This window comes from Calcarisporiella thermophila (genome assembly GCF_041956535.1).
Source record: "Calcarisporiella thermophila strain CBS 279.70 unplaced genomic scaffold VTP21scaffold_10, whole genome shotgun sequence".
Taxonomy (NCBI): Eukaryota; Fungi; Calcarisporiellomycota; class Calcarisporiellomycetes; order Calcarisporiellales; family Calcarisporiellaceae; genus Calcarisporiella; species Calcarisporiella thermophila.
The window spans coordinates 181166-206507 of record NW_027192200.1 but is presented as its reverse complement, the minus strand read 5'-3'; the positions used below and the strand labels follow the sequence as shown (position 1 = coordinate 206507).

The 25342-nt window shown below is 40.9% G+C and overlaps 10 protein-coding genes and 2 non-coding genes across 12 annotated transcripts; 8 read left to right on the top strand and 4 right to left on the bottom strand.

Moving 5' to 3' along the window:
- Positions 1 to 1051: 1051 nt before the first annotated feature.
- On the top strand, positions 1052 to 1124 carry VTP21DRAFT_t145. The gene has a single exon. It is a non-coding gene; the product is annotated as a tRNA-Lys (tRNA).
- An 851-nt stretch (positions 1125 to 1975) lies between these two features.
- On the bottom strand, positions 1976 to 2048 carry VTP21DRAFT_t137. Its single transcript has one exon. It is a non-coding gene; the product is annotated as a tRNA-Lys (tRNA).
- Positions 2049 to 3413: 1365 nt separating this feature from the next.
- Positions 3414 to 4032, top strand: VTP21DRAFT_803 (uncharacterized protein; the record flags this gene model as incomplete). The annotated part of the gene is made up of 2 exons (XM_069398837.1): positions 3414 to 3804; positions 3860 to 4032. The coding sequence occupies 2 exons, from the start codon at positions 3414 to 3416 to the stop codon at positions 4030 to 4032; spliced, it is 564 nt and encodes a 187-aa protein (XP_069251693.1).
- Positions 4033 to 8349: 4317 nt separating this feature from the next.
- VTP21DRAFT_802 (uncharacterized protein) lies at positions 8350 to 9874 on the top strand (the record flags this gene model as incomplete). Its single annotated transcript, XM_069398826.1, has 3 exons — positions 8350 to 9087; positions 9159 to 9563; positions 9635 to 9874. The coding sequence occupies 3 exons, from the start codon at positions 8350 to 8352 to the stop codon at positions 9872 to 9874; spliced, it is 1383 nt and encodes a 460-aa protein (XP_069251692.1).
- Positions 9875 to 10240: 366 nt separating this feature from the next.
- VTP21DRAFT_801 (uncharacterized protein) lies at positions 10241 to 11477 on the bottom strand (the record flags this gene model as incomplete). Its single annotated transcript, XM_069398815.1, has 4 exons — positions 10241 to 10277; positions 10335 to 10825; positions 10889 to 10993; positions 11058 to 11477. The coding sequence occupies 4 exons, from the start codon at positions 11475 to 11477 to the stop codon at positions 10241 to 10243; spliced, it is 1053 nt and encodes a 350-aa protein (XP_069251691.1).
- Positions 11478 to 12006: 529 nt separating this feature from the next.
- Positions 12007 to 13323, bottom strand: VTP21DRAFT_800 (uncharacterized protein; the record flags this gene model as incomplete). Its single annotated transcript, XM_069398804.1, has 7 exons — positions 12007 to 12257; positions 12320 to 12469; positions 12524 to 12621; positions 12691 to 12793; positions 12853 to 13015; positions 13091 to 13198; positions 13264 to 13323. 7 exons carry the CDS (start codon positions 13321 to 13323, stop codon positions 12007 to 12009), a joined length of 933 nt encoding a protein of 310 aa, XP_069251690.1.
- Positions 13324 to 13480: 157 nt separating this feature from the next.
- Positions 13481 to 15076, bottom strand: VTP21DRAFT_799 (uncharacterized protein; the record flags this gene model as incomplete). The annotated part of the gene is made up of 7 exons (XM_069398791.1): positions 13481 to 13819; positions 13896 to 14065; positions 14122 to 14379; positions 14443 to 14615; positions 14679 to 14749; positions 14817 to 14915; positions 14990 to 15076. 7 exons carry the CDS (start codon positions 15074 to 15076, stop codon positions 13481 to 13483), a joined length of 1197 nt encoding a protein of 398 aa, XP_069251689.1.
- A 422-nt stretch (positions 15077 to 15498) lies between these two features.
- VTP21DRAFT_798 (uncharacterized protein) lies at positions 15499 to 17166 on the top strand (the record flags this gene model as incomplete). Its single annotated transcript, XM_069398780.1, has 7 exons — positions 15499 to 15704; positions 15849 to 15865; positions 15938 to 16214; positions 16280 to 16367; positions 16433 to 16582; positions 16642 to 16853; positions 16923 to 17166. 7 exons carry the CDS (start codon positions 15499 to 15501, stop codon positions 17164 to 17166), a joined length of 1194 nt encoding a protein of 397 aa, XP_069251688.1.
- A 504-nt stretch (positions 17167 to 17670) lies between these two features.
- VTP21DRAFT_797 (uncharacterized protein) lies at positions 17671 to 20164 on the top strand (the record flags this gene model as incomplete). The annotated part of the gene is made up of 11 exons (XM_069398769.1): positions 17671 to 17715; positions 17803 to 17935; positions 18014 to 18089; positions 18157 to 18222; positions 18289 to 18407; positions 18466 to 18538; positions 18635 to 18851; positions 18926 to 19075; positions 19145 to 19279; positions 19347 to 19739; positions 19829 to 20164. The coding sequence occupies 11 exons, from the start codon at positions 17671 to 17673 to the stop codon at positions 20162 to 20164; spliced, it is 1743 nt and encodes a 580-aa protein (XP_069251687.1).
- A 1090-nt stretch (positions 20165 to 21254) lies between these two features.
- On the top strand, positions 21255 to 22201 carry VTP21DRAFT_796 (uncharacterized protein; the record flags this gene model as incomplete). Its single annotated transcript, XM_069398758.1, has 3 exons — positions 21255 to 21537; positions 21602 to 21667; positions 21735 to 22201. The coding sequence occupies 3 exons, from the start codon at positions 21255 to 21257 to the stop codon at positions 22199 to 22201; spliced, it is 816 nt and encodes a 271-aa protein (XP_069251686.1).
- Positions 22202 to 22766: 565 nt separating this feature from the next.
- On the top strand, positions 22767 to 23630 carry VTP21DRAFT_795 (uncharacterized protein; the record flags this gene model as incomplete). The annotated part of the gene is made up of 5 exons (XM_069398747.1): positions 22767 to 22859; positions 22923 to 23007; positions 23066 to 23230; positions 23305 to 23476; positions 23549 to 23630. 5 exons carry the CDS (start codon positions 22767 to 22769, stop codon positions 23628 to 23630), a joined length of 597 nt encoding a protein of 198 aa, XP_069251685.1.
- A 192-nt stretch (positions 23631 to 23822) lies between these two features.
- On the top strand, positions 23823 to 25209 carry VTP21DRAFT_794 (uncharacterized protein; the record flags this gene model as incomplete). The annotated part of the gene is made up of 6 exons (XM_069398736.1): positions 23823 to 23890; positions 23953 to 24064; positions 24134 to 24240; positions 24317 to 24418; positions 24490 to 24685; positions 24766 to 25209. The coding sequence occupies 6 exons, from the start codon at positions 23823 to 23825 to the stop codon at positions 25207 to 25209; spliced, it is 1029 nt and encodes a 342-aa protein (XP_069251684.1).
- Positions 25210 to 25342: the final 133 nt, after the last annotated feature.

Below are 25342 nucleotides of genomic sequence, written 5' to 3'. Positions count from 1 at the left end.
TTTTAGTCTTGCTCTATCCGAACTTTCTATTACCGCTCCCTGAGTGCACCACCTTCTTCGGAATAACACCATCTCTCGTCTTTTACGTGCCTTTATCAGTTCACCTCCGATAGCCTCCTCGATGTCCATTTTGGCACGGAGGATGATTGTCTCGGGTGATGCTCGAATGCATTCGAAATGGTAGGCGATTCGGTCCCGATGGATTTGCCATAACACCGAATCAAAGACGATTTGGGCCGTGTGTCTTACTGTCCTTGGGGCTTCTGGTAGGTCGCCAAGTACGAGGTTCCTGGGGCTCAGCACTTGAGTGTTTAGGGGGCCTGAGATGGTGTTGATACACCTTTCTGTCCACTGCACTAGGGCCCAGTACGATATTTTTTTTTATCAATGTTGAGTCTTTATTGTTTGTAAAGACTCTAAAGTACAATGGTTACATTAATAGAAGCAATAAAGTGAAGAGGAAACTAATGTTGAAGCTTAAGGGGATATTTTAGAACGAATTGAAATGGTGGTCATGCCGGATTTCGGCTCAAAAGGTAGAGGAGTGGTGAGTCTCTACTAGCTGTGTATATCAAAGAATGACGTGAGAGATGGGGTGGAGAGTAAAAAGGAAGTAGAGGGTAGGAAGGAGATAAATTAGGGGTTACTGCATTATCTCAGTATCAGAGCCGCTCCGATCGTTCCTTCTCTAACCGCGCCCAGTTTGCACCACCTTTTTCGAAACTGTTCGATTTGCTGTTTTTTTCGTGCTCGTATTATTTCGGCTCCTATAGCTTCCTCAATATCTAATCTGGCCCGGTTGATGATTATTTCAGGTGAGGCTCGGGTGCTTTCAAAATGGAAGGCAATTCGGTCTCGGTGGATTTGCCATAACACGGAGTCAAAGACAATTTGGGCTACGTATCTCGCTGTTCTCGAGGATTCCGTTAGGTCTCCTAAAATGAGGTTGCGAGCAGTCAGCACCTGAGTATTCTGGGGCCCAGTACGATATGCCAAAAAAACTTGGCATTTCGAATTTCTTATAGCTTATAAAAACCGGCCAATTAGAACAGCCCGGTTAGCTCAATCGGTAGAGCGTGGGACTTTTAATCCCAAGGCTGTGGGTTCGACCCCCACATCGGGCGTTTATTTTACTTTTTTTATAAGTATTCTTTTTGAGATGTTGTAACAATATGATAGAATTAGTATGCGGATTATCCGCATGATTTTCGATCTAATCGCTATGAATTAATTTGATGCGAAACTTGATGTCCAATACTATGTCTTGTTGATTTTCAATTATAATTTTATGTTATGCGCTGCAATGAAATAGTGTCACTGCAATCGGTTGAAGAATATCATTGAATTTATGGACCAGAAAGCTCGGAAAAAATATGATCGTAATTTAATCCAGTCAAGAGAATCTTTACGAGATGCCGAGAAGATTGTCAATGTGTTTGGCAAGAAAGGCATTGTAAAGTTAATGCTCTTTAACTACATCTATATAACGTTATACTAAGGTTCAATAGATATATCCAAGATACACTATATATGGAGGGGTTTCTGAATAAGATGTGGGTACAAAGAAAGCTAATAACCGTTAAGCGTGGAACGCTTACTGCTATGCTCCTTGCAGCATTCCACTTAGTACTTCTTCTCGTTTTATTCAATTCTTATCCGCAAGCGACTCGACTTCTATTTCGAAGGCCGATGGCTCCACTTGATGAAGTCAACTTCTAGTGCATCCAAGAAACACTGGATTCGCACATTGTTATTTTCTGGCCTTTCAAGAGTGAAAATTATGTTTGCAGATATACCTTAAATTCTCGATTTCTTTTGCAATTTTCCAATTTTACTTCATAATCATGGAGTGATTTTATGATTTCAATTCGTTAATTCTAGCTAGTATAATAAGCTTCTCAGCAATTTATGCTAGCTTAAAATACTTTAGTAACAATCTAAAATTCGAGGATACAAAAAGCGAGTAAAATTGAAACGCCCGATGTGGGGCTCGAACCCACGGCCTTGGGATTAAAAGTCCCACGCTCTACCGATTGAGCTAACCGGGCTTATATCAGTTGTCAGAATTGTGTTGTGATAGCTGTGGAGATGTGGTCAAATTAAGCCACTAATCACGTGACATACTTCAGCGTTTCAACAGATTACAACCGAGAAACCGTATTATTAGCCTTCAGACGTTTTTAATAACGCCAAATTTGTTTTATTTACGTAACTTTGATATTTTAAGTGTATAAATAGTCCTATAACATGTATACTTTAGTTAGAGAGAGTTCTAGGAAGTTCTTTTGGAGTTCTTTTAGTGAATAAACCAGCACCTAGTCAACTATCACCTAGTTATCCAACCCCGAAATTAAAACAATTGTTGAGGGGATATTATATTTTATAAAGAAAGATGTAACTGCGTAAGGGCCAAAAAACTTATCGACTGGCACAGAGGAAAAAAGACGAAGAAGGGTTCAAGCAAAAATGGGGAAAGAGCTCGCTAATCCAGATCGATGACAGTCAAGAAGTAGCCTTCGATTGCGAGGAAGCCAAGAACACTTAATCCGACATTTCCAAGCACCGAACTCTTTAAATTATATCCCATGTTTTACTAGTAATTAATAAGCTTGTCCGAAAGCATATCTCACATTTGTAATATATATTATATAAACCACAGGACGCAAGTTCCCGCGTCCTTAGAGGAAAAAAAATTTATCGACAGTGTCAACGGTCCATGATGCAGCAATCTGGATCATCTATCGATCAAGAATATCGATAATAATGGATAACGCCTAACCAAGCGAAATAGCGCTCGCTGAACAACTAGGTCACGAAATGCAAAACATCGTGAGATCCAAATGGTGGTCAGCATCCATAAAGGATAAGAAAGAAGATTTCCAAGAGCTTTGGTGTAAGGGAAGTTGGATACAAGTCCAAGGGGACGAAATATCCTTCAACCAAAACACTTAGCTCCAATACGACCATGCCGAATACCCTACCACCCGCATTCCAATTTTTCCTTTTTTTTTCTTTTTGTTTATATTCTTTTTCTCTATAATACCGTCCTTGAAAAATAGGATGGTATTCACACGCTCAACCATTGCTTACATGTATTTCTTGTTTCTGAGGACTGACAAGTCACTATATTAACCTAAAAGGATACTTTACAATAAAGATCCATTAATCTCAAAAAAAAAACTTATCGACTCCGCTGGGGATTTTTTTTTAGTAAACTCTCAGCCGTAGGGGGTGTTTCTGGGGTCTCTTGGCCCTGGAGACATTCCTTTCTGACAGATTGAGGAGCCAAAACTCCAACACCGCCGTACCTACTTAACGAGATACTAACGTTTGTCCGCTGGGGCAGAAAAATCAAGTGCAGATCGCTTCATAAACAAGCACTATTTGACGGAAATAGTGGAAGACTATCGGAAATGGAACGCAGATTCTCTATGCTCCCTACTGAAAAGCTAAGGAGAGCGTGTCACCGTCGATACTGCGATCGCTCTCTTGGATGGGACCTCAGGTTTCTCAACCTACCCCCGATCTTAGTTGCAAAAGTCACAGAATGCACTGATATACCGCAGCAACACCCTCACCCACTCTACCATTGCCACCTGCCCGGTAGGCCCGTCGCGGAATACACCACACGACAGGGCCGTCACTCCCAGCGCAATGGCTCTCTAGAGCCGAATACACTGGTGCCTCGATCCTGGCCCGAGGTTGGATCAACACCCAAAGATTGGGAGAAAGTCTGGACCTCCGTTCACAAACTAACTTTTATTTTATCAAACAAAAACAATATGCAATGGCACAAGCTGGCAGGTTGCCTCAACACCGCGGCCCGCTAGTCTTACGTCATTACAACTAAATGTTTCAGCATCTCACCACATGTACCCTGTGCTGGAGCACTGGACCCAGCGCCTAAATCCTATGGTACTCCACACCACTTTTGGCATTGCTTCTGTCTGTTCCGACAACAGTAGACGCATTGCGCATAACCGTTCCCACCCGGGCTACACTGTCGAGCACAGCACTGTTCACAGGCCTTAGGTGCTTTCCCGTCGTGGTTTTGGCAAAGTTGTTTGGTGCTCACATCGTCAAAAGACTGTGCTGTCACGAGGCTTGCCAGCACACAAAGCAAACTAATCACTAGTATGAAGCGCATGTTTCGAGAAATGAGAATAGCAGGCAGTATGAGTTCTTCTAAAAATGTTAGAGATAAAATAAAAGCTGTCCTTATATAAGAAAATAAATTGAAAAATGACTCAAAACAGATGATAAAAATATTACGAGACACTGTTACATGAATGAAAATTTGGATAGTTCCGAGGAAACATTTTTCTTTTTATAACCTCAGCAGACTTCGCCTCACTGCTGAAGGTCCCAGGTCCCATTTCGATCGTCTATTAACTTCGCCTGAGAAGTTATACGATAATTCAGCGTCATAGCTTTCTCAGTTCGATAAAAAAAGGTTGGGGTGTTTTCTCACCGAGTGTTGTACTTATGAATAGATCCTGCCTACTACGCTCCAAAGTGCGGAATTCATCATCTGCCATTAGATCAGACAGGGTTATGATGGTAAGGAGAGACTCAGTAAAGACTATTCGAGGATGGGATCCTCTCCAACTAAGGTTACTTTGGCGAATATCTATTGGAACCAGTTTCTATTGAGGGTTACATGAGAGCTGAGTTTCATAGGTGACCCTGAGAGAAAATAAATTATATCAAAGTTTGTCTCCCAAACTCAAAATCAACCTTTTATTCTAGCATTATTTGCCTGTAAAAGAAGAGAAAAGCAAAATCTATAAGGTAAAAGTCGGAACTAGCTTAGGTAAGAAAGGTCGATGACTCATAAGAAAGAAAGTGGGAATAAAAAGATTTTGAGGAATATTGTTGTGATCAGCTTGTATCACTAATGAGTGAATACTATCTGCCCATTTTGCGTTCATTGGAGATGAGGGGAGGGGGTAAAGGTGTTCCATTCCGCGTTATGCTTCTTTACTATTCAAAGAGTTGGGTATTTTAAGTCGGTGCCCCATCATAAACCCAAATTCAACACTTTTAATGTTGCTGCCACACACCGATTTTAGGATTAGGATTTCTTGTGGTCCCATGTGGTATCGTCCCTACAAAAAATTCCAATAGAGGAAATGATTAAAAATCTTATAAAAATCGTAGGGCTGTGAAAATATATAGAATCGCGAACCAGACCTTTATGGTTTCTTTATGTAACCTTTATGATTTCTTATTCCATATTCCTTTAGTTTTCTATACCTATAACTTGCTATTTTTCTCACTATTTTCTCTGTAATATTACTTTGTATTTATATTATTTTTAACACATTAATTAGATAAAATATTTGTTAAAAATCTTTGCTACCTTAGGATTTTAGTTTACTTACGATAGAATTTACCCGGCTCTTTTTCTGGCTGCACTTATCAAATATCCATTGGGCCCGCACTCCACATCCCTTTCTTCGCTTTGAGTTAATTTACATTCTCAATATTCTTCCTTTTGGCTCTCTTCCTACTCTGCTCAATTGCTGGGCATTCATCGGAGGGCGCTCCCCATTTGTATCTGTTGTGTCCTGATCTTGAAATACACTAATATCGTTTTATCCCTTTCGTCGTTTTATCAGAGGCTCATCTAGAAATGAAAATAAGGAAGATTAGAAGAAAGTCTTGTGAAAGAATTAGATATTTTTTTCATATAATGTTGTATATATACCGCACTATACTAATATTGTACACTAATTTTATCTGAGGTTTCGAACCGTAATTCAGAATCTTCATACTGGGCATCGCTCGCACCTATTGAATTTAATGATAAGCTTTCGGGTTCATCAAATACCCTTACCGATTTTTTCTCTTGACTTTTCTACTTGATATGCGCCTAAGTCGTCAAAGATGATATTTGAAAATAAAGCATAATGATCGATATTTTATAGGTATAGATGTAAGTAAAAACAAGCGTAACACCTATGCCTATCATGGATCAGTTCCTTAATCCACTCGTGTATTGCCCAGTCCTTTGAGTAGGAGGAAACCTTGGCTGTGCTCTTTTAAACTAAATTAATTTAAAAAGTGTATATTATGTTAGTCTTGATAAAATAAATCATTTATTAGTGGGCATTAGAATATTTACTTTCCGCACTGCGCTAATAATTTTAGGTCTCTCTTGAGAACTATAAGACTGATTAGATCGATTCCACACTCAGTCATTACACCTCGCAAAATAGGTAATGCAAGATAGTCTGTAAAACAGCGTCCTGTATCCAGAAGCATATGGTGGAAGCACAATAGTTTGTATATAAAAGTATTCCTCATCTATGCTCACTTGACTGATGGTTATCTGTTCCTTGAGAGAGCTAAGGTAAATCGTGATCACATCCTTTCTAATTCATCTTAGGAAAAATCGTTGCCGCTATAAAAGAATGTCGAAAAAATAGATTCCAGTGGATTCTGGAAGGCCACCCCGGGATATCTGCAAATACATTAAGGATTCCAAGGCAGGAGAGTGGATGAATTGGGTAGCTTTAAATTAGATGTTCTAAGAACAGACCTCAATAGAGCAGACTTCGAACAAAGGGTGGACACATCCTGGGCTCAATGAAATATCATAAATACATATATGTATTTCGATGATTTCAGATGCATTAACTATGCAGCTGCTGTAAGTTTATTATCTACACAATCTCTTGAAAAGATTGTATCCAAATAATTACAATCTAACAAACAGCAATATAATGAAGCACTTCACTTATTCAACTGATGTACTAGAGGTATTCTGTAAATGTTGGCGTGTAAGTATAATTGATTATTACACTTTTGAGAATCCGAAAATGATAAAGTATAAACTGATGTCACTGTACCTGTTGCATGATACGCTGTGTTTATTTTCTTGTTAACTAGTGTCAACATAATGTAATCTACGCATCAAAAAGTACCATTACTATAATGGTACTACCCCAATTTAGTCTCAGTTTACCGCGTCCTTGATATCTTAAGCTTTTCTTAATTTTTCCATTGCAGTAAATCCTAATTAACCTTAGGTGTAAATCCCTCAGCCTAAGACCCTTACCACACTGTATTTAGAAGGCTTCACATTAGCAAAGCTCGAAATCAACAGCGGAGCTGGGATGCAAGTTTCAAGAGATAGAATGTAAAATTACCGTATATATACATTACTTGTATCCCGGAGGTCGTTTCCTTATCTAATGCCCATGCAAGACATTTTGATCAAAGTCTTTAGGCAACTCGATTGCTTTTTTCTTATTCCATTGGCATGTGCGAGTTTTTTACTCGCCTTCTTATTGCGCATCAATTCGGAATTGTTTCCATTGATCATTATCAAAATCTCATCACTTTGTGGTCAGTGCCTTTTAAACTATTAGCACATTAGAATTTACTCAATTCTCACAAGAATATCCCCTGGTTTTTCCTATTATCAATTTCTACTGAGCTGGCAAAACACACGTGAAGAAAGTTTTTTCTCGGTGGGCATCCGATCCCATGTTTTTAACGCTTACATTTGAGCCTTCAATGAATATAGACACGGCTAGGAGGTATCATACTTAAAATTACGATCTTAGACCCTACGTGTAGAGAAATGGAAGTAGCATATTGTAGATTTGCCATTGGAGTATATTAGAAGTGAAGAAAAGTATCATCGTTAATTGACCTATTTCAATTATAATTAAATGTATTTTTTGAAGATAAATATTTTGAAAATTTGTATATAGCATATATATAGTATATAGCCTTTCGTTAAACCCCCTGTCTTGATGACGTGCATGTGTTTGATTTTTATTGCGATTCGATTCTCAGGGTTATTTGGTCGGGTTATTGAATCTATGGGGATTGCTCAATGAAACGAGCTCTACCAAATGCTGTATTTCCAATTTTGTAATCTTCTTTGCCATGAAGTTAAGCGGGGAATGTAGTGGGGAGGTTGCATGGTTAAAGAACTAGGGGAACGGTTTAAACAGCACATATCATATTTGAAACAGTCTACGAAAGTATTCAAGTCACGGCTTAGTAACTATCTCGTGTATGGCCCATGTTGTTGAAAATCTGAGACATTGCTCACGTTTTGCATTTGCCTTCGCTAGTAATTTCCCTGATTTCTCACCCTCGCCGGCACGGAAGAATGCGCCTTTCATTTTAAAAAGACGCCTAGTTTAAGATAAAATACTTTTATTTTAACTATTCTATGTAATCAAATCCCCCACTCTGTTTTTCTCTTCCCTTCTTTAAAGGACCGGCTGCTTTCCCCTTCGTAATAAATCCTTCCTCTCATTCTACCCTCGATCTATAATCCATCTTTAGGCTGAATACCCGCTTCCTTTCTCCTAACTCAAGTTAGAGATGTCTCTTGCACTGCATAAGTCCACAGCTCTACCGAGCGTACACTCTCGCAACAAAGCCCTCTCACGGCACGCCCCCGGTACAGCTGACGAACTTCGTTCTCACTTGGCACTGCTCCATTCGACCTCGAAAACAGGCCCATCTTTGAAAGACTCTAATATAATGGAACCGAACAGGCTGAAGAAGATGGAAGTGGAGGGCTTTGATGCAGATTTTGCACACTATGTACAGAATATCTTGACTGCATTTCAAGGGATCGAACAGCAGCAGCGAGACGAAAAAGAAGTGACAGAAGTTAACCGTCGAAGAAGAAGATCGATACATAGATCGACTAGAGTAAACTTTCAACGGTTAAAGACGGATCAAAATCGCGAAGAGGCTGCCAAATATACTCGCAGCGTTGGTTCTGGCTCTGTCGCCCAGCCTGTTACAAAAGTGGCATCATGTCAACACCAGCTGCTTCATCGGAGAAATCGTGTGATACCAAAAGCGCCTCCCATGCCTCAATATGTGATCGATGGGCCGCTACCTCCACTCCCTAACTCCACAGAAAGCACACAAAGGAGAGAAGCATGTGCCACCTCGAGAGTTCCATCCTACATGCAGCGTTCACATTCGAATGTTGAGATAAATATGCCACCGTGGGAACGAAAGTGTAATGTTGACAGGAGCACTTCATATTCAGAAAAGGACGATGCGCGCAAGAGACAAGTCGCGTTGGAGAGTTATTCGAAAATGGTAAATCCCCTCTTCTTATCTTCCTTCAATGCAAGTAATTAGTTTTGCTAATTGTTTACATGCTTTTTTAGCTGCCTTTTTCTGAAGATATTTCTTCATCTTCTCTCCGCCGCTTCATAGTCCAAGAACTTCTTGATACTGAGGCCACCTATTACTCCCATCTTAAATCTATCGAGTCCCTCTTCTTCTTCCCCTTCGACACCGCATCCCGCACCACAAAGCCCCTCGTCAACCCTGAGGACGTAAATACTATATTTGGGCCAATCCGAGAGTTGATATTACTCAGTGCAGCACTGGTGCGGGATCTAAAACGTGCCATGACCACATGGTGTGATGATTACACAAAAATCGGGAAAATATTCCTGAGAAGAGAAGCGCTTTTTGATTCCTACGTATTATACGCGATCAACTATCCTGAATCTCAAGCCGCTCTGAAACGAAATAGCTCCAAGATGATCTATCGCAAGTTCCTCACAGTATGTATAGATGGGCTCACTATGGGGTTGCACTTATTTACTAAAATATTCGTCTTACCTTTTGTTTATAGGAGCAACAAAAGAGGCGTGAAAAAGTGCGCCTAACACTTGCCGATTATCTTATTATGCCAGTCCAGCGCATCACCAGATACAGCCTGCTTCTATCCCAGCTCCAGAAGCATACTCCTCCCGCTCATCCAGATTACGTGGAGATCTCTGCTGCACTTCGCTCCATAAACGCTGTCGCCAGTGCGGCAAATGAAGCACTCTCTCTCTCGCAGGAGAAAAAATCCAAACGGAGGCGGTCCTAGGCTGCGTTCTCATTCCAACTTCCAAGCGACCTACTCAAAATCTGGCATTTGATCACGAATCAAACAGCGCAGCATCTCTTCTGTATTATATCGCTAAATAGCCCTTTTCTCTTCAATTTGTAGCTAGTAGCAATCCACTCCACTCATTCAATGTATAAATTTCAATCTTTTGTTTCATCCTCAATTTTAGTTTATTTAATAATAAAAAATAATTTAGGCTAATCAGGCTACTTCCCTGGATTCAAAAATACTAAAGTAGATATCAATAGCAGGTTATCATGGCAACGAGGGTTGACACAACACCGGTAGGAATTCGGCGTTCATTTCTGGTGTTCAAATATAATCTATTTCCTTGGCTAGCAGAAGTTACTTCTGCGGTAGGTCTCGGGATCTCAGGAATTTCCTAGAATATAAACAAATTAGTATGATATGGGATATTGATAAAAATCATTTAACTAACAAATATAACAGAGCTCCGATAAGTGTCACCACGGCACCTTCTTTTGTAAAAGTGTCATTTCCCCACATTGAACCTGTGCCGAAAAGCATAGAGGAGAACAAAAAGAGCACGGCAGCGATGACGTTAAACGCCACGGCAACCGTTAGTGGGCCACCCTCAGCATTCAACTTGAGCATCACCTGCAGGGAAATAAATGTGATGGCTGCCCTGAGTAGAACCAGCAGCACGATTTGGGTGCTGATTTCAGAACAATTGAAATGGAAAAGGTCATTTGCGTACAGGTAGATAGCATGGAAGAAAAGCGAAAAAGGAGAGATGTAAGAAATTATCTGTGTGGGAGGAAGAGAAAGAGCACCAGCCAAGAGATCAAAGACAAGGACTTGAACAAATGATTGGAGAAGAACAGGGAAAGGAGGGATAATGAGGCCGGGTATATTCGCTTTGGTGAAGGAAGCAGAATCATACTGGGCATACGTGATTCCAGCTACAACCTTAGTGGATATGTGTATGAGTAAGAACAGAGGAGAGAAAACTACAATGGGATATGCACTTACTAGTAGGACGGCAAATAAAATGCGATACGAGTACCTTGCCCCTAGCATAAGTGCTGAAAACACAAGTACAACAATAGGAATTTGATCATGAATAACGTTCAAAATCTGTGAATGAAGAAATCAGTATTGAATTCCGACGATCCAATAAAAGAAAGCTACATAGCCTTACCCCCACTGAAGAATCTTGGAGCGCAAACCGATATAACGGACTAACCGCAGCGAAGACTGCAGATATCCCAGTAAGTTGCCACCACCCGATTACGTCTAGTTTCTTCGGAGGGTACCGTTTTGTCTTTCCCAGCCAAAATGCAATCCCCCAACAGAAGAGATGGTCGAACAGAATGGATATTCCGTCGAATCCAGGGCAAAGATTTTCGATCTTGGTGTGTAAATAAATGAGCGCAAATACAGTAGAAATGCCCACTAGAATATATTTGCTACAGAGCTTAATGGATGGATTACGGTTTTGGAGAGAGGACCAAGCTGGTGAAGAGTCATCATTATCCTCTAGAAGGGCTGCTTTTTCCTCTTCTGCAGAAGGGAATGCAGGGACCTCTGAATGAGGTAGGTCAATGATTGCGGAGGCCATTATTCCTCAATATACTCGAGTTTTGGGTGGCTATTGAATGCCGGACAAGGGGATTATTATAAAGAAGCTGATTAATTCTACAGAGTCGGTGGTAAACAATATAGGAAAATACAGAAGAAAAAGTGGAGGGAAAAAGATTTCATCGTTTGCTTTAGCTAGCGATAGAGTTAACTTTAATGGTTTACACAAGTACACATTTAGAGTCTCTCGAGCGTTCCTCGGAGTCTTAGCAATGGGCACCGGGGAGAGCAGAGTACTCTGGAATCAAGGGAATACGCGGAACGAACAGAGACGCTCTCCAGAATGATTATCTTTTGAATTTACAAAGATTGGCCTCCAAACCAATCCCTCGAATAGGTAGTATTAGAATGAACTATGTCTGAAAAGTCCTTTGCATTACGGCCTACTTTCACAAAGTTATTGACCCAAACTCTAATTAATGAGCACTCATTGGGCTGGACATTTTCGTGTGTTGCTTTTGCGCAACAAAACTGTACCCTAGCTTGAAGGTATAAAGAGTGCTAATTTATTAAGACTCATTAATAACAGGTCTAAATGTTGCAAAGGTCAAATAACTGGTATGCCCTCGTACTTCATCCGGCAGTTTGGTCACATTCGCATTGATCACCTCCTTTTCTTTATTCTCTTCTTCTTTCGGACCTTCTTCGCGCTTTCGTTTGCGGGTAGCAGCCTTGATATTGGCAATCGCATCCTCCACCGTCAAGAGCTGGTACGAACGAGTGTCGTGGTTGCGAATCAAATTTTCATACATCACAATATCTAAAGGCAATTAAAATTCAAAATCGAAGGCAGCATAGGGTAAAGAGGCTACGTCCACTTACCATGGAATCCATGCTCGCTTAGAGCTGCGCATGTACGAGTGACCTGCTCAATACATGGGCTGAAGCAACATATTTTGCCAATGCGGGATTGCTTAAAGGTCTCTTTAGCATGTGGAATCGCTTCCCATGGAGCAGGAAGATCCAAAAACACTAAATAAAAAGGTCAACACCTCGGGTCGCAATTAGTGAAACGGGTGGAATTACCTGCATGAACCTCATCCTTGATGTCGAATCCCTCTTTGCACACATCACGACATTGAATAGTAATGATATCCTCTAAACCATGTTCTTTGAACTCTTCTCTGCATTTATATGGAAAAATTCAGATTAAGAGAATCTCAATTACATCGATGATAAAATCCTAAACAAACCTTGCAATCCTTGCTCTTTCCTCGTGATACTCAAAGGTATATACTTTTCCATGGGGCGCCACTGTCCTTGCCAATGAATGTGAGAAGGATCCGCTTCCGGTACCTATTTCAAATCCCATTAGCAAGCAGGCATTTGAATCCTGGCAGTGTCTTATTAAATACCGCTTTCTATAATCTTCGATCCAGGTTTTAAGTCCATAAAAGTCGTGATAAATGAGATATCAGCAACGTAGAGAATTTGTGTGCGATGCCGTAGCACTTGAGTCCAGAGCTCTGGTGTAGGGTGTAGCACATATATGAAACCTTTGCCGGTGTGGGAAATCAACTATATATCAATAATATAAAATAAAGATCAAAACTTAATACAATATAAATAAAATTAAGTAAGAACACAAATTACCTTACTACCATATTCTTTACCAATGATGTCGTTGTGCCGAAATGAACCGAATTTGTTGTTGTAGACATCCCCATCTTTGATCACCATGGGTGACATATTTTCTCGATTCTATATTAAAAGCCGAAGACCGGATAAATAGACAGAAAATAATTTCAGCATATTGAAGACTCTACAAGATATATTATCACATGATCGCCATCCTCAATGTATTTCTTCCATGTTGTATATGACATTTTCGTGAGTAGTTCGAATCTCTTAAAAACCCATTCTTCTTTTCCGATATGGTTAATAAATGAAAACAACCGTCACATTAGAGGTCACGGTTATTATTTTTATTTATTTTGAGATTAAGGGAATCGTTGTAAAGTTGAGTGAGAAATGTATGTTCAATTATTTGATGGATACTAGCTTGACATCAAACTCCAGTGTTGCATTTTTCGGAACTCCAGCTTTAGCATTTCCTTTCGCACCATAAGCCAATGCCGCAGGGATCACTAGCTTTCTTTGTTCTCCGAGTAACATCCCATCAATACCTAAATCGAAGCCTTTAATGACCTCACCCTTCCCGAGAGTGAAGTAGAGGGGCGGGCCTGATACATTTTTGTCAAAGACTTTTCCGCCGTGGATGCGTCCAATGTACCGAATGCCAACCTTCTTTCCGAATTTTGCGCGTGCTCCATTACCTCGAGATTTTTCTTCTATGATCAGACCGTTGGCAAGTTTACGTTGCTACATTTGTATAAAAAAAATCAAGAGGTAGTAAATCATTTATTTTCCAACCTAGTTGAAAAATAATAAAGCTTACTTTAACGGGCTGTTCCTTCGGCTTTTTCTCATTTTTTGTCTTCGATTCCTCGGTTGCCTCCTCGCTCTCCTTGCCAGATTCATTTGCATTGTTAGAGCTTTCAACTTTTGATGTTGCCTCCTTTTTAGCGTCAACTGCCTTTTTCTCTTGATCCTTACTTTCGGCTTCTTCTAAAATTATAGCAAATTAGCCCAATAATTATAAATTCACATGCAATAGTAGTTACCTTTCTTCTTTTCCTTAGATTTCTTCTTTTGAGATTCTTGTTCCTTTGCGCCTATCTTTCCTTCCTTTTTTTCAATTGACTTTTCAACTTCTTCCTGATCGCTTTCCTTCTCATTTTCCTCCACCTCCTGGTCATCTTCATCACTAAATTCTTCATCCTCCTCATCCTCCTCCTCGCTCTCATCTTCTCCTTCCTTCATAACATAATCCTCATCATCTTCCTCGTCCTCGTCATCTTCTATGAAACCATTTGCCAAGTCTAATAAAAAAACACACGTTAGGATCCAAATATCACATTAACACTAAGAGTCGCGATAACTACCTTTAGCTTCTCTTGCTTTCCTTTTAATCCCTCTCGGCTCTTCTTCGTCGCTCTCTTCCTCTTCTTCCTCTTCAGTGTCCTCTTCCCCAAGACTTTCTCCTTCGTAATCGTCCTCATCGTCATATGGCAGCTCAAAGTCAAGCGGTAAATAATTGCCCGTAAGATAGACCGGACTAATTAAAGGATGTTTGAATATCTATTACTGGGAAATAGTAGTGATGGATATAGATCCTTACTTTTCGCCTGAGACAGAAAAGGTTACTTCTTCCGAGTCACTGAAGACGACAGCCATACGTTGTTGTTCGAGCTACATATTCAAAGAGAAACAGTAAGTCCGGGAAGAGTAGCATCAAGTAAATGTATAATCGGCTTACTTTGTTCGGAATGAGTGAGCAGAGGGCGTAGCTCTTATCCGCAAGTTCAACTTTCAAGCAAGACCGCTTGTTTCCCTTGACCTTTTCGCCAAAGCAGGCCTAATAATTAATCAATGGAAATAAGTAAGAGTATTAAAGTCTATAGTGTAATGCCGATTAATCAGGTCATGTACCATTGTAATTTTAAAAGAACTAGTAACAACAAACTTTTGTGGTTTCTTAGGCTCTACAATAAGCCCCCAAAATCCTAGGGTTGCCATTTTAAAAGAATATTTTTATAAATAATCTTATAAGTATAGATGCAAGATACTAAACTCGAGCGTTTTAAACTCGGATTGAAATAAATAATCTCTAAATTGACAGTCCTATGTGGCTCAGTTTTCTGATATGTAGACATCCAGTTGAAGTCAGCGTAGAATATTTGTTACTCCAATTTTTAAAGCTCATTTGGCACTCCAACTGAAAGACACTCTAATTATTTAAAGTTTATATGGATATAGTAGGGTTGTATATGGGGACAATATGATCTTTCGCCTTTCCTTCTTTATTACTTAATTAATTAAAATTCGTGCAATCTCTAAGATTGCTGCGCCCCAATCTATACCCTATTTTTTGGTTCTATGTTCTCGTTACACTTTACTCCTCTTTTTTACCGCTAAGATAATTTAATGTGCCCCACATAATGGCCAGCGAGAAGATTAGAGAACCTGCATCGCACGAGAATTTCTCTGTGGACCCAAAAATACGTTCTGCTTCAGCGAGGAACAAAAACTTACAGGAATGGATGCTAGCTACCTTCCAAATATCACTCTCGGATTGGCTGTTAATCGGAACGTTCATATTTGGAGGTTGTTGTAGCAATGTGTATGCATTAGAAATACTTGTTAGGTGAGTTGCATGTTTCCTATTCTAAGTCTTCTCTCTTCGCCCTATTGCTTTATATTTTCTCGATTCATTTGAGATTTTACCACTGAAGTCATGCCATATTACTAATTTTTTGAAATACTTTCCCCTACTTTTATCTGTGTTTAGTTCAGCACCAAAAAGCGGTATGTCTATATTTTGACTAGTATATATTTTCAATCGGACTTAATAGTATGCATTCATGTTACTTTCCACAGGACACCTAATTACTTTTGCACAATTTTTATTCGTCGCCATTGATGGGCTAATATCCCACCTGCATTTTTCTCCTTCATCACAAGTTCCCATACCACGTTTACGGCCAACAAAAGTTCCACTTTGGCGCTGGTTCGTGCAGGTCATTATGTTTTTCTCAGTTTCAGTCCTTAATAATTGGGCGCTGGCTTTTGATATCGGAGTACCGCTTCATATTGTCTTTAGGAGCGGAGGCTTGATTGTTAGTATGTTACTCGGATATGTAGTTGCGGGAAAAAGGTAGGATTTTTATATCGCGATCTTGGTCATAGAATCGACTTTATTTTTTCGAGTAATGGTATTAGATACACCACAAAACAAATCGTTGCTGTTTCATTTATCACTGCTGGTATATTTATGGCAACATTGAGTTCTGCGTCATCGCATACAAAGGTTCGAAATCATTTGTTCTAAGTGCTTATTGGCATGACAACTAAACCAATTCCATTAAATAATAGCACAGTGAATCTCACACAAATGTTTCCGACTTTGTGGTGGGAGTAACCCTTCTCACCATTGCTCTTGTTATCTCTGCGCTCATGGGGCTCTTCCAAGAGCAGACCTACAAGCAATACGGCAAACAGTGGCGGGAGGGGCTCTTTTATTCGGTACACTTTTGTCTTTGCATATATGATTCAAACTACTAACTGCTAGTTTTTGCTGCTAGCACTTCCTTTCGCTTCCATTTTTCCTTATTTTCTATAAAGACATTCTTAGCCAATTTCGTTTGACAGGGCGCTCTCCCCAAGTGTCTTTTGCACAAATGCTCGAACAGATACCTGCGCTTTCTCAACTCTTACCCTCCTCGGTAAAAGCCACACTATCCTCGTTCGGATTGCCCAAGTTATGGATATATCTATTGGTGAATGTGCTCACTCAGTATGTTATCTGTAGTTGAATTCCTCTTTACTCATTTGGCAGAGGCTAATGAATATTTGGTTATATCAGGTATGTTTGTATCTCTGGAGTCCATCGCCTCACCGCCTTTGCTAGTGCACTTACCCTTAACCTTGTGCTCAATCTGCGTAAATTTACTTCTCTCGTCCTCTCTGTGCTCCTTTTCAACAACGAGTTCTCCTTTGCGACCGCATTCGGAACGGCTCTTGTGTTCTTGGGCACCTTTTTGTATACATGGGCAGGGGCGTCGCGGGCGAATGCCCCAGCTGTGAATGCGGAAAAGAAAGAGTCTTGAACACCGTCCTCCCTTATTCTAATGTGAAGAAATTGAAAGCAAGATTTATATATTTGTATAAATTAATGTTCTAATCACTCGTTTGTTCTCTTTTTTATTTTCTGTGTTCTCCCGCTCCAACCCTCCTCTATATCTCGCTCTCTCTTAGAATTTATAAAATGATGCGGTGTGCTCGATCGAAGATTTGCTAATAGCCGGCCTCCTCCCGTAAGCATCAAAAGCGCAGTCTAGGTGCGCCGGCACTTACTTTCAAAGAGGAATTTTAAAACTCAAAATGCGGGGAAATAAAGGGAAGGTGCCTAAAAGAGCACCGCTTTCCATTTTTAAACCGGAGAACATAAATGGATATTGCCAGCGAATAATTAGATTAAAAATACTTAGCGGTGAGTGGCTTAAATTGGCCAAGTCCAAATTATCACGAGAAATTTAAGGCAATATTTCCTTGTGATAATTCTCCTCCATAACCCAAACTGTTCATATTCTCTCTCTGTCAATTGCGCGCTTATGGACGGCTTCACTTTGGCTTCTTCTGAGTCTGGCTTCTTCCAGGTACTACTCCCCGGCATAGCCTTCTTCAATTATCCCGAATGGGACTGGGAAATCCTTTTGCTGACCAAAAATTGAATTTCTCTACAGCAACCACCGGCCCTTACCAACCATTTTCTGGGGGATAACATCCTTATTAGCATACTCCAACGTATTCTGCCCAAGGACGTTTATGGCGCTATTAGGCCCGACTTAGAGAAAATGGGTCAAAGGGTCATAACAGGTAAATCACGGCTGAAAACAAAAGCAACTGCATTATATAGGGCTCTGCTAAGATCGTCACCGTGAATGTTCTACTTAGACGTGAAGGAGATGGGCGACAATGCCGAAGATCCCGCTAACTATCCTCGGCTTCGTCAATACGATGCTTGGTGCAGGTGATGTAGTTGCGTATTCTATTATGGAATTCCTTGGAGAGTTTTGACATCTCTTTTTTTATGTTAGACGTGTCGATGAGCTTATTACTTCCGAAGGTTGGCGCAAGCTTCACGATGTATCTGCTGAAGAAGGGTAATATGAGCTAAATTACTCCTATAACAGGTAGATTTGGACGCTAACATTCCCTCTATATGTTAGTTTGGTAGCCATAGCATACGAGCGTAAATATGGGCAATATAGCCGTATCTATCAAATGGCAAAGCAATATCTGTTTATGAGTGCGAGTGCGACGTATGCATGCCCTTTGTCCATGACAGGTGAGGGTGCCACTCTTACATTTCTTTTTTGATTGAATACTAATCATTTTGTAAGCAGATGGTGCTGCCCGTTGTCTTGAAGTGAAGGGTTCAAAAGAATTGAAGGAAAAATATTTCCAGAAACTCACTAGGTATATAATGCAATGTAGAGCGTGAAATTGTTTAACGCTTACTAGGAGAATTTATTTTAATGCAAATTTTATTTCATATTTCATACACCCGATTAGCCGGGATCCTTCAGAATTTTACACCAGCGGGCAGTGGATGACGGAAAGACCAGGGGGGAGTGACGTGAGTAATACAGAGACCATTGCAGAGTGTATTGACGAGAAGCAGAATCTTTGGTCTATAACTGGCTTCAAGTGGTTCTCTTCGGCCACGGATGCCAATATCACCATGCTGCTCGCCCGCACCAAAGACCCTAAGACGGGCAAATTAACCAAGGTCAGCAGGATTATTTTTGACGTGTAATTGCATATAATTCGCTCCTTTTATTAAACCAACGTGTCTTTATTTAGGGAAGCAAAGGCCTATCCCTCTTCCTTGCGGAAGTCCACCGTCCTGATGGCTCCTTAAACGGCGTTCGCATCCATCGACTGAAACAAAAATTCGGAACCAAAGGACTCCCTACGGCCGAGCTTGAATTGAAAGGCATGGTGGGCCATATGGTCGGTTTGCTTGCTTTGATGATTGGAGAAGTGGCTGTGCTGGTTATTTACTTGAGTTTTATGAAGTAGATTGGGGAGCAGGGAAGAGGAGTAGCCACCATATCCTCCCTACTCAATATTACTAGAATTTATTCCGGTCTGAGCTGTGTCACAGCAATGCGAGGGTCATTGGCAATTGCAAAAGAATTTGCCAAGATTCGCACGGTATCGCCTCTTGATTATGAGCCTTTGTTTTTAAATGATCTAAGCATTTTTACACTATGCTGTATAGGCCTTCGGCAGGACTATTCGTGATCACCCGTTGCATCTTACCACTTTGTCTAATCTTGACGTTACTTTTCGAGCGGCTTGCAACTTTGCATTCTATGCAATTGAACTTTTAGGTGCCGTAGAGTGCAACGCGGCTTCTCACGAGCAGGAACAAATGCTTCGGCTAATTACTCCGATATTCAAGCTATGGGCGGGCAAAATTGCAGTGCCTTTTGTTTCCGAGGCAATGGAAGCTCTTGGTGGTCAAGGATACATGGAGGAGAGCGGACTGCCCAGAGCTCTACGAGATGTACAGGTCAATGCCATCTGGGAAGGCACGACCAATATATTATCTCTGGACGTGCTGAGAGTTGCATTTAAAACAAAAGGGGAAGCCCTCCAGATCTTCGATAAGGTGAGCATTGCTGGACAACCTTGGTTATGCTCAACCAGAGGCCTCTGCAAAGCTTATTCCTAATGACGCTTGTTTGACACTTTCTATAGATCATCGACCAAAAGCTCGAGAATGCGGCCGCAGAGTTAAAGGATTCAAAGGAAAAAGTCCGTGAAGCCAAACGCATCATCGGAGAGTACGTCGCTAACAATACTTTAGCCCTTGAAAGAACAGCCCGAGAGGTCGCGCTTTCTTTGGCGCGTATCCTTGCAGCTACACTGTTGATTGAGCATGCAAGCTGGATGAAGGTGCACAATCCGCAAGAATGGCAGGCGGATAGACTGGCGGCAGAGAGATTTATCCAACGAGGCCTGGTTGGAGATTTGAGCGGTTTGTCAAGTGAGAACGAAGACTATCTCTTGGTTTACGGCCAGACCAAGCTTTGAGCTTGAGTTCAAGCCCAGCCAAATGTCTTTCATGCACAAGGTTGATAGGATGTCTGTAGTTGAATAGCTTAATATGTACGAAATTCGATAAGATAGCAATACAGGGTCGTCTTTATTTATAATGTATATGTTGTAAAATGCCGAGGGAATAGGGACAAACAGAATATACCATCATTGGGAAGAATGGTAAAAATGAATAGAATGGACCAGCTAGTAAAAGAAAACGGCAGTTGCAGCAAAAGATTTTTCAAGTGCAGAGGTAACAAGATTAAAGTAAAAAGCGATATTTGTTAGTGCTTATTTAATTTGGTGTTATAAACGTGTGGATGTGATGACGACCAGTCTCCCATACATCCAAAGAAAGAGGATAAAATAATAAATTACCTGATGACGTTATTCCAACCCATATTAGTAACCTAACCTAATTTGGAGTAGTCTCTATAAATACTTGCTCCAAGTAGGCAAAAATTAGTTCCACATCCTCTCAGGCCTATTGGCTAAGATCAAGTGTAGTATCTGTTCTGAACAGCTTGATATCTGTTCCGCTGGGCACAGCCCAGCTCTATGATATCAAACTGATTTTTGGCCAGCGGGTTGCGAGGCTCTGGCTTGCCATCCTCGCGCCCACCGGTGTCCCTGGTATCGCACTACCTCCAGGTGACGCCAAGCACCCCGAAGGGGGTTCATCAATTAAAAAGAAAATGAGTCACAGATTGCTGTCAACGCCTTGTTGGGGTTGACAGGGTCAAGTCCAGTAATGATGATGGTGCTGGAGCCCTGTTGGCTTTGCTAGAGCCTACCCCAACCCCATGGTGCTTGAGCTATTTGACATGTGCTCCATCTTTCTACTCCGTATAATTTTTCCATGTTCATCTGCTACGCTACACGGTATACCCGTTTAGGTACCTCGGAATATTAAATGAACTAAAACAATTAGTTCAAAGCTCATCAAAGTTTTATCATATGATATTTCTGTCTCGCGTATTTCGTTATATTACCCCACCTTTTTCTATACATAATTCTCCGCACTTTTCACTTTCCTCGAATTTTGGATTTTTGTAAGGCTATTTAATTTATTTCCATTTCAACCATGAGCATCGTTGTCGACGGATTCGAGTGTTCCAATGCATTCGTGACTATTAAGGAAATCTTTGACCAACTCCCCCAGGATAATCGTCGAGAGCTGCTCGACCAAATTAACGGTGTGTTTGAATTCCAAGTGAAGAATGCTCAAGGCAAGACCCAAGTATGGACTGCCGACATGAAGAACGATGGCACCGTGGTCTTGGGTGAGCGCAGTGATCTCAAGCCTGATGTGGTCGTGAGCTTGGACGATAAAGACTTTACTGAGCTGGCTTCAGGAAAATTATCAGGTAATTCAAACCATCAATTCTCTTTTTTTTTTCGTTACGTCTGCTAATTGAATTTCTTTCCTAGGCCCCAAGGCGTTTATGGCTGGGAAGCTTAAGGTCAAAGGAGAACTTCTTCTCGCTATGAGGCTCGGTAAACATACATAGAATTTTTATATTTCTGAGCGAATTCTTGAGAATTTTACTTCCTTATCCTTTAGACACAATGCTCAAGGTGACCCGTGGGATTAATCCGCTAGCCGATCCAAACGCCGCTGCTCCTGATGAAGCTCAAGCTGAAGATGTTACCGTGCCCGGCTACAATGCCGCTGTCGTGTTCCAACAAATCGCTAACATGATGAAGAGTTATTCCCCGCAAGAACTCGAATCCCAAAAGTCTAAGGCCAGGGGTATTTTCCAGTTCGACATTAAAAATGCTGCAGGTCAAACGCAGAGCTGGACCATCGATCTTAAGCACGACGGACGAGTCGTCCGTGGCAAGATTGAGGGTAAAAAGCCCGACGTCACTGTACAAGTTAAGGACAATGACTTTTTGGATATGGCTTTGGGCAAGATTGGAGGGCAGCGTGCTTTCATGACAGGGAAGTTGAAGCTGAAAGGAAATATTATGCAGGCGACAAAGCTGGATGCTGTAATGAAAACCTATCAAGATAAGGCTCGCCTTTAATGGCTGTGTAGAGATGCTTTGTCATGGCTGCTAAAACCAACTTCGTTTAACTTAATCTTGGTGTTTTTTGCAAATGTTTTCTTTATTGCTTGATTGTATTCAAATACGATTGATATCGAAAGATGAAACTGGTGTAGCAAATAGTTAATAATATAGTTTTCTTTTTTTTTTCCTATATCATATGTTATTAAAGAATTCATTTGGAGTTGCCGCCAAGACACAAACAATTCATATGATAAATTTTAAGAGGTCTAGCCCTTTCTACCCACTCTCTTCAAAACGCACCCATATTGATAATATTGCAGAATTATCTTAAACTTTCAACCTACCTTACACAGAAACCATCCAGCTAAATATTGCTCCAAGTGGCAACCCGTATATTATTTGAGCCTTATGCTACTGCTGGCTGTAAAGCATCAACTTACGTTTTCAAATCGCTTTGACGCCAATTTTACCGTCTCGTGTTCCGTGGCTTAGTCACAAGCCACAGGGCCTACTGAAGTTGAATTTTTACACTTGACTCTATTAACTCCATCAAGTACATCGAGTCTATCAAAGTGTCGACATGTATACACTCTTCCGGGGGTTATACAAATATCTTACGCGAAGAGAGGAATATTATGTCATAATTCTTGGATTAGATAATGCCGGAAAAACGGTTGGTAAAAGAACTTCAGTTCCAACTTCAAGACTATAATTTCTCAAATCATCTGGAAAATAGACTCTATTAGAAAGGATAAAATCCTTATACCTTGGCGTACCGGGCCTTCCGCCTGAAAAAATTGCCCCTACTGTTGGTTTAAATAGTAGAGTATTCATATTGATTTCGCTCTTCCTTTATGTTCAACCTGTTTTGCGTTTTAGTTGGAAAGATCGATATTAGCCGCGCTCGCCTCAACTTCTGGGATTTGGGAGGGCAACAGGAGCTTCATAGCATCTGGGAAAAATACTACTCGGAGTGCCATGCAATTGTTTTTGTGGTGGATTCAACAGATAAAGCACGGATTGAGGAATGCAAGAATACTTTCGGTATATTTTCCAGGTGCATTTCAGAGATGATCTTGCTCAATTCTCACCACCAAAATATGTGTTAATTCGAATAGAAAAAATAATAACCAACGAAGAGGTCGAAGGGGTGCCCGTTCTTATGCTGGCTAATAAGCAGGATCTTCCATCGGCATTGAGAGTGGAGGAAATAAAGGAGATTTTTAACAAGATTGCTCTGAAACTTGGAGCGCGAGATTCTCGTGTACTGGCGGTGTCGGCTTTGGAAGGGTAAATGCAAGTTATGGCCCTGCAGACGCTTGTACAGTGTTTAACTGGAAACCTGCTTTGCCTCCTGAATAGAAATGGCGTTAAGGACGCAGTAGAGTGGCTCTTTGTCCGAATACAACGGAACCGTCTTAATAGATCGCCTATCTACCGATAACCGAGCCCATGATCCACTGGCCATATCACCATTATCTTTCTATTTTTCGTGGGGGAGGGCGACGGGAACACTTGTGTGCATGTATTTTATTTTAACTAGATTTGTGACTGTCATTTTTACTCTTGTATTGAGTCGCGTCTTTATCCACTTTTTTCCTTCGAGCATTGTATGAGATCTTACATTTAATAAACTATGGCAGCTACATCGGCGATGGATACTGACACGACTCTTAAGGAGATCCCTGGTTACGCGCTACCTTGGTAGTAGTTTTCTTATTGTACGCGTCTGCGCACATCTGATCTGATTAGGTATATAATTGTAGGGTTGAAAAATATAGACCAGTATACCTAAATGAGGTCGTGGGCAATGAGGATGTCGTCATGCGCCTTCAGAAGATTGCAAAAGAGGGAAATGTGCCAAATATTATTATGGCAGTAAGTCTCACAGTCCCACGCTTACAATTCAATTTGTAGCTGATCACAAATTTACATCTATGAAACTAGGGCACACCAGGTATTGGTAAAACAACGAGTATTTTATGTTTAGCGCGAGAATTATTGGGGCCAGCTTACAAGGAAGGCGTATTGGAATTGAACGCATCTGACGATCGGTATTTTTGCTTTGGACTTCAACTGATTATTCAAATGCTAATTTTTTTTTTTTGCTATTCTTCGTGTTGGTATTAGTGGAATTGATGTTATCCGTAATCGTATCAAGGCGTTTGCTCAAAAGAAAGTTACTCTGCCCCCTGGACGCCATAAAATTGTTATTCTTGACGAAGCTGACAGGTACATAGGTGTTATTTTACTTAATCCCAATGTGTATCGACTTGTGTCTAAATCCATATCCGCGTGGGTAGTATGACGGGCGGTGCCCAGCAGGCACTTCGTCGTATCATGGAGATATACTCGAATACTACGCGATTTGCATTAGCGTGTAATTCATCCAATAAGATTATTGAGCCAATTCAGAGTCGCTGTGCTATGTTGAGATGCGGGCGATTGACTGACAAGCAGATTATGAAACGACTGCTAGAAATCTGTGAAGCAGAAAAGGTGTGGCAAATATTTGACAAACCACAGTCCAAGCTTGGTAGGATGAATTCACATCTTTCTCGATCTCCTGTTACCTTTAGGTCCCTCACAATCCTGAGGGCATTGAAGCTCTCATTTTCACTGCTGACGGCGACATGCGTCAAGCCATCAACAATCTGCAGTCGACCTACTACGGGTTCAACTATGTTAATGCTGATAATGTTTTTAAGGTGTGCGATCAGCCGCATCCCGTCGTCGTGCATGCTATCATAGAGAAATGCTTGAGCTCTGACATCGACTCGGCCCAGCAAGGGATGCGTGAACTTTGGGATCAGGGCTACTCTGCTATTGACATCATCACTACATTGTTCCGTGTGGTAAAAGCGTTTCAGGAAATGCCTGAATACACTAAGCTTGAGTATGTGAAGGAGATCGGGTTGGCACACATGAAAATATTAGAGGGAGTTCATTCGCTAGTGCAACTTTCTGGACTGGTTGCAAGGCTATGCAGAGTGAACCTGGGGGATGAAAAATTTGCGGTGTAAAAAAAAAGCGCTATGCCATATTTTCAATGTGTTATAAATATTCTACTTTGTCACATAAACTGCAAAAACGGTCAATCGAATTTATTTAGAGATGTCGATAATTCCCCTTGAAAATCCTAGTAAGTACAGATGA